General features: G+C 44.7%; 1 protein-coding gene across 1 annotated transcript in view; it reads right to left on the reverse strand.

The window, feature by feature from the left end:
* Positions 1 to 420: 420 nt before the first annotated feature.
* lrp12 (low density lipoprotein receptor-related protein 12) overlaps positions 421 to 15,380 on the reverse strand; it is a 44,649-nt gene continuing 29,689 nt past the window's right edge. The window contains exon 8 of the mRNA XM_069915676.1: positions 421 to 2,096. Within this exon, the coding sequence (XP_069771777.1) occupies positions 1,242 to 2,096 (855 nt within the window). The 3' untranslated portion in view covers positions 421 to 1,241. The remainder of the gene's footprint in view (positions 2,097 to 15,380) is intronic.

Raw genomic sequence — 15,380 nt, forward strand, 5'->3', positions numbered from 1 at the left:
ATATATTTGTGGAGCTAAATTCAGACCTATTACAGTTGTGTCAGTTGTCAAGCAGTCCTTCTCCACACCTGGCCTGGACTGGATTGATGGCACAAGAGAGCGACAGTGAAGATTTACGATTTGATATCTTAGGGCTTTCGATTGCAAACTATTCACCGTTCAATTTAAATAATCTAAGATAAAATAATTACAACAATATTGTTAATATTAGGCTTGCATTCAAACTGACGAAGAAAGCCCATGAATACTAACAATGTGACAGTCAGCCAGCCTGTGGAGTAGTCCCTGTGTCAATCAAATTGCATCTTATTCTGGATTAATTCTGGAGATTGATTTTATACATACAATTCATCCATCACAGTACACTTTACAGAGAAATTGCTCTTACTGTGAGTTATTGCAGTTTCCGCTTTAGTCTGGTTACTGAGTAAATTTATTTTATTTGCTGTAAATAATATGCATTGTTCATCATACAGGCAAGTCATGTTTTAAGCCTCAGCAACTTCTAACTCCTTGACTGCCACAATGTTGTTAAGAGTTTTCTTTTTTCCCTAGCATTCTTAACAGCTGTAAATGTTATTGAACATAACTGGGATCTCAAGCAGCAGTATTAGTTACAAAATATTTTTGACAGCCAGTTAGTTTAAAACTGATACCATCACATATCCATCTTCAGATGACTAAGTGAAGACATTGACATCATTAGGATAAGGCAAAATAACATTGCAGTAAAAGTGCTTCCTAATCATTTTGACAGAAGGCATCCAAACACACCAGTTTGTTTTTTGATAGATGGAGAGAGAAAAGTAAAAATCCTTACTGTAAAAGTGACTTTTATTTGTTTATATTACTTATGTTCCAGATTATGTTTCTGGGTACCCACAAGCCTAATTGTTAGAAATCATAAAACATGCAATTTATGAAAAAGCAATAAATAAATAGACAATATTTTCAAAAGAGCTAGGAAAAGGTGTTAACACAGAAACAAGTTATAATTTACTTTCGCCCTACACGTTAAAATAAATTTAATACTTATCCTTAATGCTTCATAAAATTAAAAAAATGAACAAAACATTGCTACCATGCATTGACTCCCATAAACCAAAGTCAACTGCGATAAATATTGTATTTGTCAGTCACACAAATTTGGTTTCTTTTCCAAGTACCAAAAAATGTAAAAGTCACGAGATGCACAGTACCAGCAAGAGCATGAATAAAATTAGTTGTCACTGCCAAACAAGCTAGCAGACAAGCAAGGATTCATCATCACTGGCTTCATTCTTCTGTGTTGCTTCCAGACACGCATCAGGTATTTGGGCTGTATGTACAATTCCACAGTGGTCACAAGGCCCATCTCTACTACTACACTGTTCCCTTGGAGGCCTGATTCTCGGCCCACTTCTGGGACTTGGCTCACCAACTGGTCGGCAACAGCCCCTAATATCAATGTCTGATGCTGCATCAGAAATGGGAATTAGTAATTCCACATCATCGTCATCATCATTTCCTCTTCCATTCACTCTTGCATCAAGCTGCCGCAAGGGACTCTGGTTGTGATTTGATATATTCGATCTCCCGATCGAAAATCGCATCCATCGCAAACTCTGAGTCACTCTGCTCAATGCACTGGTCAACTGCAGCCTTGCTGGACTAACGCTAGACTGCTCGGGGGTTTCCAACTGTGAGGTAGCTACTTCGGTAGCATTATTTGTCTGGGAACCAGATGTAGTTCCACTAGCTCCTATAACAACTTCTATGGCTGACATAGGAGCAACCTTTTGAGGTAGAGGGGCCGCTACACCACCAACAGCGCCTGGTACATCTCTCCGCTCACTGTCTCTGTCTGAATCGTCAGACTCAAATGTCAGAAGTCTTCGGGACAGACTTCTCCTTTCTGATTCCCTTGTAACATTCTGCTCACCTGGAGGGTCATCTCTATCAGTTGACACAAGAGCTAGAGATCCCGAGTTCCTGGACCTTGTGAAGCTGAAGATTCGGCTCCACAGGTTTGAACGACCACCAGATGAACTTGGTCGAATGGAAGCTAGTCCAAGTTGTGATCTCACTGCGATGCGGAGATTTTCCAAAATGGATGCCTAAAAGTTAAACAAAAGCAAAAGTTCAGCAACCTTCCTTTTTTTCCCCCAAATTTTTATTTATTTCATTTACCAAATGTTACATAGGAAAATAAACATGAATAGAACAATAATCTAATTTATATGATACTAAGAACAGTAATGACAAATCCTACATTACATTTAAAAAAAAGATGCAAAAAGATAGAAACTGGCTAATCTACAAATTCAATCCCCTATCCAGAGAGGTTGTTGGAAAAATACGTGATCCACTATCTGATAATGAAACAATTAGTTCAGTTTACAAATTTGGTAAACAATTAAGGAAAGAACTCCATAAAGAAATAAAGTTTACATTCATTACAGTCGTGGAACATTCAATTTTTTCTAAACAAACCATCGTATCCGACAGCCATTGAGAGTGAGGAGGGATCTTGCTCCCTTCTGGCAATCAGGGCGGCAAAAGCTACTACATGGGATTGTGAAGAATTCAATATTGGATCATTGGGCCCACATATTCCAAACACGGTAATAAAAGGAGCTGAGGCCAAATTAATATAAAGAACTAAAGATAAGAGTACAAAATACACCTTCCTAATAATGGAGAAGGACATGACCAGAACATAGGATACCATGAACCATCTTCAGTTTTACATTTATTACATTTAGAAGATAAATTAGGATGAAATTTTGCCTAGTGGGTTTTGGAATAGTGGGCACGATGGACTACTTTAAATTGCAATAGTAAGTGTCTAACGCAGAGAAGATGAATGAACACATTTCAAAACAGAATCCCATATAGTCTCAGAAAATATTTGTTGGAAATCTTGTTCCTACAGTTTTTTAATTCCATCCAGGGAATTATCCAGAGATAGCAAAAGTAGTTCATACAGGTGTTATAAGTTATATTATATTTTATACTATATATAAATATGTCTTTAAAAGAGATAGATTGTGGGGGTTCAGTGTAGGTCACTTCACAAACAGCAACACTTCACATCTCATTTAAAATGCAAGACCTTTGCTGGCAATGAGACAGTGAGGCACTGAGAGAGCCTTTGCAAAGATAATAAAAACTATTTTGGAAATGCTTTGCGAAGGAACTTCAAAAGCAAGTGCAAATGAAACAGAATGTTGACATGTAGCAGGCAGAGGCTAATAAGATTTTTCAGACATTGGATCTGGAGCCCTGCAGGGAGATCATGTGGTTTTGCAAGCAGAGAGAGAGAGAGAGAGAGAGAGAGAGAGAGAGAGAGAGAGAGAGAGAGAGAGAGAGAGAGAGAGAGAGAGAGAGAGAGAGAGAAAGAAAACCGGCGTCTGCACTGGTTTTTGGAAACTTGTTGAAAACCCCATTTTGAAGACGGATTGTGAGTTCTGAGTTCAGCCTCATGAAAACCCTTTTTGCCCTTACAATAGGAACTGGCTGGCTTGAGTGTTTCTCCTGAAATAAGGGAAACAAGAGGAACTCTGTGGTGACCTGGAAGAAGAGGTTATCGCATGGAAAATCCTGATGGGGCAAATTTCTTCGGCAAGACACTGATGTAATTGGTGGAAGTAAATCAGTTTGTGTGTCCAACGAGCAACAAATCTCTCTGAAACCAACAAGAACCTTCTTGAGTGGTAACCATTTTACCTTTTCACCAGAGCCTGGTGAAGATTCATAAATGATAAATTCTGTGCACAGTATAAGAATTGCCTAGTACTGGTGAACTTGGAGAAGTGAGATTGGACCGTGAATCAAAGAACTTTCCTGAACATATACACATTACTTACATATGCGCTTAGAATTAGAAGGGGGTTCAGTTAGGTTAAGTTAATAAGTTAAAGTTTGATCCTGGTTTATATGTTTAATCAAAATTAAAAGCAGCTTTTGTTTAAGGATCCATTTGTCTTGGTGAATTTCTATTGCTGATGGGTTTGGGGTCCTCTGGGCCATAACACAGGGCAGACAACATCTGTTTATGGTCTAGTTGAAAATTACATATTTTCCCTATAATATTAAACTCCAAGTCTTGTGAAAGTGTCAAAGATAACGAGTTCAAAAAATTCCTAACCTGTAAATAACAAAAAAAAAGTGTCTGGGTATATTAAATTTAACAGGTAGTTATTTGAAAGAGGCAAGATTATGTTGATAAAAAAGTTCAAGAAAGATCGGATAAAGTTAGTTCAGCAACATTCCTAATCTTTGATGGTATAGTTGACCACATAGAATCTTCCAGGATCTTTTAAATCACAATAATGAGTGGCAATTAGGTTAGCCAAAGCAAACAATTGATATTGTAAATATCCAAATCAGTAATTTATTTTGGTGGTATTGGATGAAGAACATTATGGTACTTCAAACAAATTTTTATTGATTACAGCACAGAAACAGGCCCCTTCTAGTCTGTACCAAACTATTATTTTTGCCTAGTCCCACTGACCTGCACCCAGTCCATAGCTTGCATACCTCTCCCATCCATGTACCTGTCCAAATTATTCTTAAATGTTAAAATTGAGCCTGATTCCAGCCGATGCCATTGAATTACACCCAAATTAACCTAGAGCCTCAGACGCTTTGAAGGGTTGAAGGAACCGAAGCACACAGGGAAAAGCCATGAAGACGTGGGGAGAATGTACTGTTTTGAGCCCAGAGGACCCCAAAACCCAGCAACAATAGATATTCACCAAGACGAATGGTTACATAAACAAAATCCACTCCTCTTGCATGAACCACAAGGGCTTTGACCAGGCTGTCTTCCAAATGGAGCTTTTCACAAGCTTGCCAGCTTGCCCTATTCCAGTCCCAGTTGTCTCTGCTGGTTGTAACACTGTAGAATGATCTCTCTCTCTCTCTTTGACACAGATAGAAAAGCCTTGCAAAACCACATGGCTCTCTTAGAACAACAAGTTCTCTTCCAGACAATCTGCGATTCCAACAAGATCTTTCATCTGTTGCCTTTTGCAATCTTCAAAGCTTTTTCAAAAGCTGTGGAGCTGATATGTCTAGCATGGGGCAGAGCTCCAGTATTTCAAATAAGATCTATTTTAAAGTGTTTGTATATAACCTACTCTAACAAGCCTTTCCCAATTTATCTCCCAAAAACATTTTTATATACTCTGTCACAGTACAAACTCCTTTCAGACAATGCTGCTCAATGCTGTGTTAATGGGAACCATGAGGGAAGAGATGAAGGACAAATGGAACCAAGTGGACAAGAGGATGCAGAGGGTCAAATCCATGGGTAGCAAGTAGATGAAGCTAAGAACAAAACTAGTTGATGGGAGGCAGGGAGAGGTAAATAGGAAAGGGAACAAAAATGGGAGGAACAGAGGTGGACTGCAAGGAGAGAGTGGGGATCTTGGAAACCAAGGTTAGCTGGAATGCAAATTGTCATATGATTAAGTGGTAGACAACCCACAGAGCTACCCACGTGGGCTTCGAGTTTGTACAGCCTTTGTCCAGTGAATCAGCAGAACAGGACTAAATTGAACCATGTCAACAATTCTCCCAGCCCACACACATCGTGCCACTCAAAAAATGCTCAATCTCAAACCTATACCACTTCAATTCATGATGTGGTAATTCCTAATAGGACTGCGCGGCTGGCATAGGCTAGCTCAATGCCTTTACAGTGCCAGCGATCGGGACATTCTCCGTGTATCTGCGTGGGTTTTCCCTGGAGGGGGTCTGCTTTTCTCCCACCATTCAAAATGTACTGGTGGTTGTAGGTGAATTGAGCAGCACCGGCTTGTGGGCCGAATGGGTAATTTACTATGCTGCATGTCTAAATTTAAATTTAAAAACATTTTAAATTAGAAAAACTTAAAGCAGCTTTAAAAAATGCATTTTAATACAAAAAAAGTGCTGGAGAAACTGAGCAGGTCCCGCAGTGTCCATAGGAAGCAAAGGTAATATAAATCAATGTTTTGGACCCGAGCCTTTCGCCAAGGTGTAAAAAGTAGGCAGGTGTCTGAATGAAAAGGTGAGAGGTGTGGGGGTGAAACAAGGGGCAGGGAGAAGAGCACAGGCCAACAGGCAAGAGAGTACATGGGTGAGAGAAAAAGTCATTGAATGGAAAGAGATGGGGAGCTCCAAAAAGGAGAGACACGTGCTGTTTCTCAATTTGTGGATGGCCTCTGTTTTACAGAGCACGAGGCCATGGCCAGCGATGTTACTGAGGGAATGGGGTCCAGAATAGTAATATTCAATAAATGCAAAATGGCTTCCTCACCGACAATGATTGGAAGGAGCAGGTAACAACACAAGGTTGGAGAAACGCAGCAGGTCAAATGGTGCACTTTATGAAGATAAAGGTATAGAAAAATGTCAGCAGTTGTCCAAACAAACTTTTTATTCAGACGCCTGCCAACATTTTTCATTCTTTGATGAAGCATAAAGTACATTGTTTCTCCAGCAGACCTTTAATTTACTTCTGTTGTGAATTGGTATCCAACACCCATCACTAATGTGCTTCATGGCCAACCTGCACTCCATAGCTTCCCTCCATTATGCAATATATCAGGTAATGCCCATTTCAGTTGAAAAGCATTTAACAGACATAGTATTCCCTATTCAAGGAACCTTACAATATCCCTCATCAGGGTTGAACACATTCACTTCCCTGCAATGTTTAGGTTCTAAAATGACTTGGTGTTTGGCCCTTGCCCACTCTTTTCTAAACACGCCCCCATCACCAACCTGATTGGGCTTCGACTGCCACTTTAATCCTAGTTGACTTGTTCAACATGCTTGGTCTCAATGTTTTGTTCAAAGGGCCAGAAAAATGACAAGGTTTTTTTTAAGAAAACAATACTAATAAATTTTAATTTTTAAAAAGGAATTTGCCACCTCCTCATCTTCAATGATAAGTGGGTCCTACCCTAAACCACGATCTGCAGTGATCATATTCAGCACAGTGACAATTTTACAGGCTAGATAATTAAACACTGCAAACAAAATACATACTAATGTGTCTTGCTATTCACGTACCATTCAAGTCAGCACAAATTAGTTTACAGCTAATTGAGTAACTCCAACAGTTGGTCATTGTTATGATGTAGAGGGCACAGAAGTCAATTTGCGTAAAGCAAGATTCCACATAGAATCATAGAATATTACAGCACAGAAGCAAGCCCCTTCAGCCCTTCTAGTCTGTGCCAAATCATTTTTTTCCTAGTCCCACTGACCTACATCCAGTCCATAGCGATCCATCCATGTACCTATCAAAATTCTTCTTAAATGTTAAAATTGAGCCACATTCACCACTACAGCTGGCAGCTCGTTCCACACGCCCACCACTCTGTGAGAAGCCTCATGTTCCCCCTAAACCTTTTCCCTTTCACCCTTAACCCATGTCCTCTGTCGATTCCCATAGAACACAGAAAACAGGCTATTTGGCCCTTCTAGTCTGTGCTGACGATTACTCCACTAGTCCCAGTATCCTGCTCCCATTCCATAACCCTCCAGACTGCTCTCATCCATGTATCTATTGAAGTCAGATGGTAGCTCATTCCATTCTCCCACTAATCTGAGTCAAGAAGTTACCCCTAATGTTGCCCCTAAATCTTTCCCCTTTCACCCTAAAGCCATGTCTTTTAATACTTATCTCCCCAATCTAGGTGGAAATAGCCTACTCGCATCCACACTGTATACCTCTCATAATTTTGTAAGGCTATATCAAATCTCCTCTCATTCTTCTTCATTCCAAGGAATAATGTCCTAACCTGTTTAATTTTTCCCTGTAACTCAACTCCTGAAAACCTGGAAACATCCTAGTAAATCTTCTCTGCACTCTTTCAATCTTATTAATATCCTTCCTGTTAGGCAGCCAGAACCACATACAATATTCCAAATTTTACCTCACCAATGTCTTAAACAACTTCAAAGTAACATTCCAACTCCTATACTCAACACTTTCATTTACAAAGGCTAAGATACCAAAAGCTTTCTTTACAACCCTGTCCACCTGTGACACCACCTTCAGGGAACAATGTATCTTTATTCCTGGATGTCTCTGCTCCTCCGCATCCCTTAGTACCCTACCATTTACTATGTATATCCTACCTTGGTTTGCCCTTCCAAAATGCAACATCTCACATGTCTGCATTAAACTCCAGTTGCCATTACTGGCCCATTCTCCCAGTTGGGTCCAGATCCCTCTGTAAGCTTTGAAAATCTTCCTCATTGACCACTACACCTCCTATCTTTTGTGTCACCACCAAACTTGCTAATCCAATTTACCACATTATCATCCAGATCATTGATATGACGACAAACACCAATGGTCCCAACACAGATCCCTGAAGTACACAACTAGCCACAGGCCTCCAGTCTGAGAAGCAACTATCCACTACCATTTTGTTTTCTCCCACACAGCCAATTTCAAATCCAGTTTACAACCTCTCAATGGTTATCTAGTGTCATAACCTTATGAACCAACCTTCCATGTAGAACCTTGTCAAAGGCCTTACTAAGGTTCATGTAGACAACATTCACAGCCTTTCCTTCATCTACCTTCTTGGTAACTTTCTCAAAATACTCTACAAGATTCGTGAAACACAGCCTACAACGCACAAAACCATCCTGACTGTCCTTAATCAGCCCATGGTTGTCCAAATACCTATATATCCTGTCTCTCAGAATTCCTCCAATAATTGACTTACTATTGACATCATTACCTGGTTTACTTTTGGAGCCTTTTTTTAAACAACAGGACAACACAATCTACCCTCCAATCCTCTGGCACCTCACCCTTGGCTCAGGACATTTTGAACATATCTGCCAGGGTCCTCCAATTTCTACCCTAGTCTCCCTCAAGGTCAGAAGGAATATCATATCTGCCCCGGGGATTTGTCTACTTTATTTGCTGTAAGGCAGCAAGTACCTCCTCCTTAATCTCCATCTGTTCCATGACTCTTCTGTTTGTTCCCCTTTGTTCCTTATACACTATGCCAGTTTCCTGAGTAAATATTGATGCTAAAAACCTGTTTTAGAGCTCCCCCATTTTGTGAGGCTCCACACATCGATGACCACTCTGATCCTCTCAGGGAACAATTTTCTCTCTTACTATCCTTTTACTTTTAATATACTTGTAGAAACCCTATGGATTTTCTATCACATTATCTGCCAAAGTAAACTCGTGACTTCTTTTTGCATTCCCGATTTCCCTCTAGTATTTTCTTACATTTTCTATGTTCTTCTAGCACCTCATTTGCTCTGATGCCTCTACCTGTTATACACCTCTCTCTTCTTCTTAACCAGACTGCCAATATCCCCTGAAAACCAAGGTTCCCAGTGTCTATTATCTTTGCCTTTAATCCTGGCAGGAACATACAGACTCTGTACTCTCAACATTTTATCTTTGAAGGTTCACCACTTTCCTCACAAATCCTTGCCTGAAAACAACTTATCCCAATCCACGCATTTCAGATCCTTTTTCATTTCCTAAAAATCGGCCTTTGTCCAATTTAGAATCTCAACCCAAGGCCCAGACCTTCTCCATAATTAACAGCATTACGATCACTGGACCCAAAATGTTCCGCAGCACATATTTCTGTCACCTGACCAGTCTCATTCCATAATAGGAGATCCAGTACTGCACTCTCTCTAGTTGGTACCTCTATATATTGATGTAGAAAACTTTCCTGAACACATTTGACAAACTTCAAGCCAACCAGCCTTTTTACAGTATGCGAGTCCCAGCCAAAATGCGGAAAATTAAAATCCCCTGCTTTCACATCCTTCTCTTTCCTCCAATCTCTCTACAGATTTACTCTTCCAATTCTTGTTGGCTATTGGGCAGTCTATAATACAACCCCATGAGTGTGGTCATACCTTTCCCGTTCCTCATCGCCACCCATATAGCATCAGCAGACTAGCCCTCTGTCTGTCCATCCTGAAGAGGACAGCAATAACACATTGACTGGATAATATTTGAATAATGCTGAATTACTGGATTACTTACTTTTTTTCCCCCACTCGACCACAAGGCCAAATTGTTTTTCACTTAAGACTTTGAGATGATTTAAACCTGCAAAGCTGATTTGACAGCAAGTTGCAGAGATGCGCACAAGCACTTAAGGTGCATGGATTTCTCCACAAAAGCTAGCATAGGCCTGATGCACAAAATGGCTTCCTTCTGCAATAAAATTCTGAATCAAAGCTACATTATTATTGACATTATTCAAAACATCCTTAATTAACCCTGATATCATGTAGTAGGAACGAAACAAATGACCAAAGCCAATACCAAGGAGATTTCAATTATTTTTTGTTTCTGGAGACAAATCTTCCTTTGTTGCTAGGGTTTAGCTGAATCAGAGTGATCTTGAAACAATTTTCTTCCTCTCAGTTCAATGAACAATTTTACCACTTGGTTGGCATCCTCGCTCTCCCAGGTAGGAAACCAAGCAGGCAGGTAGAATCATTGGGTTGTAGTGAGGTGGCTATGGCTACAGCTAGTTTATAGCTCCAAGGCTGTAACTCGAATCTGCAGGAGGAGAAAGACACACACACACACCAGTAGAGTGTATTCTTCACTGAGTTTATTCAGTGGCAGCTCTGCCTTTTATAGTCAGCTCAGCCGTGTCACCACTGGGGCATGACTTGAGCTGGTAAGCTGCTGATTGGTTACCTCAGATGGACGGGCCCCAATTGGGCCCAATGCAATCCACCAGCAGCGATTGGCCAGTTTCACCACTCTGTTGGTGGCATGGGGAAATGGGAGTTTCAGCCTGCACGATGCTTTCCTGTGTCGGCCCAAATTACTAGCATGATCAACTCATAGCCCTTAAGGATCGTCTTGAAAGAGACATCCTCCTCTATCCACAGTCCCTTTCCCTTTTGTATTCCAGGACCTATAATTAGGATGGACTCAGTTCCAAGATGTGATTGTGACAACGAGTGAAAAAACACTGCAGCATTATTCTGTAGCGGCGGCTACACTGCTAACTGAAGGATCACACAACCAGACGGGTTGAGTTCAGTGAGCAAAACTGACTTATTGTAGGGCGCCTGGCTGGTTTTATACTCCCAGCCCAGACCTGGCTGAGAACCACGCTGGGGAGGACTCGACGTCACTGGGGCATCATGTTGGTCGCCAAGCACGGGCCTCTGTGCCCGATGCCGAGGTCGGAAGGAAACCCCCAACAGCGCCATTTTGGCTGGTTGCCCTGCCGCGTGTGTGACAAGCAGGGCCGGTTTGCCTGCCTAATGGCCACACAGCCTCCCTCCCCCCATATCCGGCGCCAATGTCCTTTTTTGCCGGGTGGCCTCGGGTTGGGCCACAATTACTGCCTCGGTGGGGTTGAGGTGGGCTGGCTTTAACCTGTCCACCATAAACAGTTCCCTCTTACCACCGAAGTCCAGTGTGAAAGTGGATCCTGAACGCTGGATGACTTTGCACGGGCGTACTCTGCAGAATACAACTTGCTGGGGATGTAAGAGGCCCTTGTGCCATGTCTGGGTGGTGATGGGGGTGTGAAGGAGTTCAACTGGGCCCGGAGGCAGGGAAGTAGACTGTGACTGCTGGGGGGAGTTGTGAGGTGTGTTGACAAACTCACTAGGTTGGGGTAGCGGTGCACCGTAGACCAGCTTGGCTGATGACATATGCAGGTCTTCTTTGGGTGTCGAGCGGATGCCCAGGAGCACCCAAGGCAGCTCGTCCACCCAGTTGGGGCCGGTGAGGCAGGCCATCAGTGCCAACTTAAGGTGGCGGTGCAATCTCTCGACTAGCCCATTGGCCTGTGGGTGATAGGCTGTGGTGTGATGTAGCTCGATCCCCAGCCCGTTGGCAAGCTGTGCCCAGAGCGCAGAGGTGAACTGAGCACCCAAATCACTGGTGAGGTGGTTTGTGACACTGAAATGGGCAACCCAACCATTCAGAAGCGCTCGGGAGCAGGAGTCCGTGGAGGCATCTGGCATCGGGATCGCCTCGGGCCAACGAGTGGTGCGGTCTACTACTGTGAAAAGGTAATGGTTACCTTGGGAAATGGGTAAGGGTCCGACGATGTCCACATGTGGCTGAACCGTACCCGGACATTTTCGAAATCTTGTATGAGCGCTCTGGTGTGCCTGTGTACCTTGGAAAGCTGACAATGGGTGCAGGTTCTGGCCCAGTCCTCAATCTGCTTCCGAAGTCCATGCCAGATGAAACATTCTTCCACCATACGGACAGTGAACCTGATGGAAGGGTGGGAAAGTCATGGATATGGTGGAAGACTTCCCTGCGCCACTGCTGGGGAACCACTGGACGCAGGGTGCCCATGGAGACATCGCACAGGATGGTGCCCTTAGCATGAGGAGTCAGAAGGTCCTGGAACCACAAGCCCATGATGGCAGTCCTGAAGGCCCGTGTCTCCCCGTCGGACTTCTGGTCCCGGTCCAACTGGTCGAAGTCGAGGCCGGGTGTCAGAGCGCAAATGGCTGGTCATGAGAGTGCGTCAGTGACCACATTGACTTTCACCACCTTGTGCCGAATGTCAGTTGTGAACTCTGACACGAAAGAGAGGTGACACTGTTGGTGGGCTGACCAGGGATCTCAAGACCCTGAGTGAGGGGTTTGTGGTCGGTAAAAATGGTGAAAAGCCTCCCCTCAAGAAATAGCGGAAATGATGCACTGCCAGGTACATACCCAGCAACTCACGATCGAAAGCGCTATACTTGCGCTCTGGCGGGCGAAGGAGTGGGCAGTTTCCACTGTCCGTTCACCTGCTACTCCAGGATGGCGCCAACGGCTGTGGCAGAGGCATCGACGGAGAGCGCCATATGCAGGTCAGTGCGTGGGTGGACGAGCATGGTAGCCTTCGTGAGGGCATCTTTCATGGCTTCGAATGGTCTGCTGGCCTCTGGAGTCCAGGCCAGTGTCTGGTCTTTGGCCACGATGAGGGCGAAGAGCAGCTGCATGATGTGCGCAGTGCCTGGAATGAAGCGGTTATAGAAATTGACCATACCCACGAACTCCTGTAGCCCCTTGAGGTTGTCCAGGCGTGGAAAATCCCTGACTGCAGCAAACTTCGTAGCGGCAGGTATAGCTCCTTCGGCCGTGATGTATGGCCCAGGAACTGCATGGACCCTTTCCCAAACTGGCATTTGGCCGGATTGATCGTTAGGCCAAAGTCGACTAGTCGGGAGAAGACTTGTGTTGTGCCCAGTCTCTGCTGGCGACAAGGATGTTGTCCAGGTAAGTGAATACGAAATTCAAATCCCTGCCCCCTGTGTCCATGAGGATCTGGAAGGTCTGGGAGGCGTTCTTGAGCCTGAACAGCATGCGTAGGAACTCAAACAAGTCGAAGGGTGTGATGATGGCCGTTTTGGGTACGTCCTCGGGGTGCACCGGGATTTGGTGATACCCGCGCACCAGGTCGTCCTTGGAGAATACCCTCGCACCATGCAGGTTGGCCTTAAAGTCCTGGATGTGAGGGATCGGTTAACGGTCAGGTACTGTCACATCGTTAAGCCATCGATAATCTCCGCAGGGGTGCCAGCCACTGGAGGCTTTTGGGACCAGGTGGAGAGGTGAGGCCCAAGGACTGTCGGAGTGTCGAATGATCCCCAGCTCCTGCTGATGTGAAAACTCTTCCTTCGCTATCTAGAGCTTATCCGGCGGGAGCCGGCGTGCCTTGGGTGGGGATACAATCAAACACTCCATGGCATGGTGAGGCGGCGGAGAACTGCGGCTTGAGGAGGGACAGGAACTTGTCCAGGATATGATGAAACTCGTCCTTGGGCATGCTGACCGTGGCCATCTGTGGCTGCTCCGTGCGGGAGGCGTTGAGGTAAACGGATTGGAAGGTACGGGCATCTACCAGTCGCCTACCTCGAATGTCGATCAGGAGTCCACGGGCGAGGAGGAAGTCGACACCCATGATGGCGGTTGGGAGGGACGAAATGGTGAAGCTCGACGAGAACTTCCACTGGCCGATCTGGAAGTGGACGGTCTTGTCTCCATACGTTCTGATCTCCGTTGAATTGGCTGTATGGATGGGAGATCCTCGAGGCCAGTTCCAGGAATCAATGGCTGTGGCCAGTTTGATGCTGATCTGGGCCCCGGTGTGAACGAGGAAGCGTCGGGCTCTGACTGAATCCTGCAGGTAGAGAAGGCTGTGTTCATGGCCAGCTGCCCCAGCCAATAACAGCAGCCGGCCTGCTCGTTTCCTTGGACATTTCTGAGCCTTGGCTCCCCAGCGCTGGTGGAAGAAGCAGAGTCCTGAAATGGATGGCTTGCTTCTGGCTATGCTCTTTGAACTCCCTGCGCTAGAGGAAGGATTGGCGTGGTCATGCCCGTGACTTGTGACCTACTGGACTGCTGAGCCCTCTGGGAATCGTTCGAACCATAGCTCCTGAGCCTTTTGAGCGACCTTCCTAAGGTCGAAGAAGCTCTCCTGGGACAGTAACGGTCAGATGTCTTCAGGCAGATGGTCGAGGAAGATGCGCTCGAAGAGTGGGCAGTTGGTGTGATTGGTTAATCAAGTTTTACCATGTACTGAAGGCGTCGAGGCGCAGCATCCGGGTGGCACGCTGGCGCCTGGAGAGGCCGAGGGAGCCGGTGAGCATCCGCTTGATGGACCTGTACTTATCTTCCACAGGTGGTTGCTGAACGAGGTGCAGCACTCATTTGGCGGTGGCCTGGTCCAGGGTGGCGACCACATGGTAAAACTTGTTCGAATCCGATGAAATCTGGCGGAGGTGGAACTGAGCCTCTGCATGGCTGAACCAGGTCTCCGGCTCCTGAACCCAGAAGTCAGGAAGCTTGATGGCTATAGTGTTGATTGAAGGGTCGTTCATGTCGGGTTCAAAGACGTTTGAACATGTTGGGGTCACCGATTGTAGCGGCGGCTACACTGCTAACTGAAGAATCGCACAACCAGACGGGTTGAGTTCAGTGAGCAAAATTGATTTATTGTAGGCTGCCTGGCTGGTCTTATACTCCCAGCCCAGACCTGACTGAGAACCGCGCTGGGGGCCCCCCGACGTCACCGGGTCGTCACGTGGGTCGCCAAACACGGGCTTCTGAGCCAGGTGCCGAGGTCGGGAGGAAATCCCCAACAGTGCCATTTTGGCCAGCAGATAAATACAGATAGTGCCACTTAACATAATACGTTCTGTAAAATTGTAACTGATAATGGGGCTGTGGGGAGAGAGCAGGGCAATGGGATCTGTTTGGGTTTACAATTTCCTATAATTAGCAATAGCATTTTCTAAATTGCTGTGGTCTTGCACGCGGTAACGGAATAATTATGGGACCACGGACATGCAGGTATATGCAGTCGGATGTTAAGCAGCACATACCTGTATAGTAAAATCATGCCATCTGGAATTCAAGC

Source organism: Narcine bancroftii, chromosome 2 (assembly GCF_036971445.1).
Source record: "Narcine bancroftii isolate sNarBan1 chromosome 2, sNarBan1.hap1, whole genome shotgun sequence".
In the NCBI taxonomy this organism is placed as follows: Eukaryota; Metazoa; Chordata; class Chondrichthyes; order Torpediniformes; family Narcinidae; genus Narcine; species Narcine bancroftii.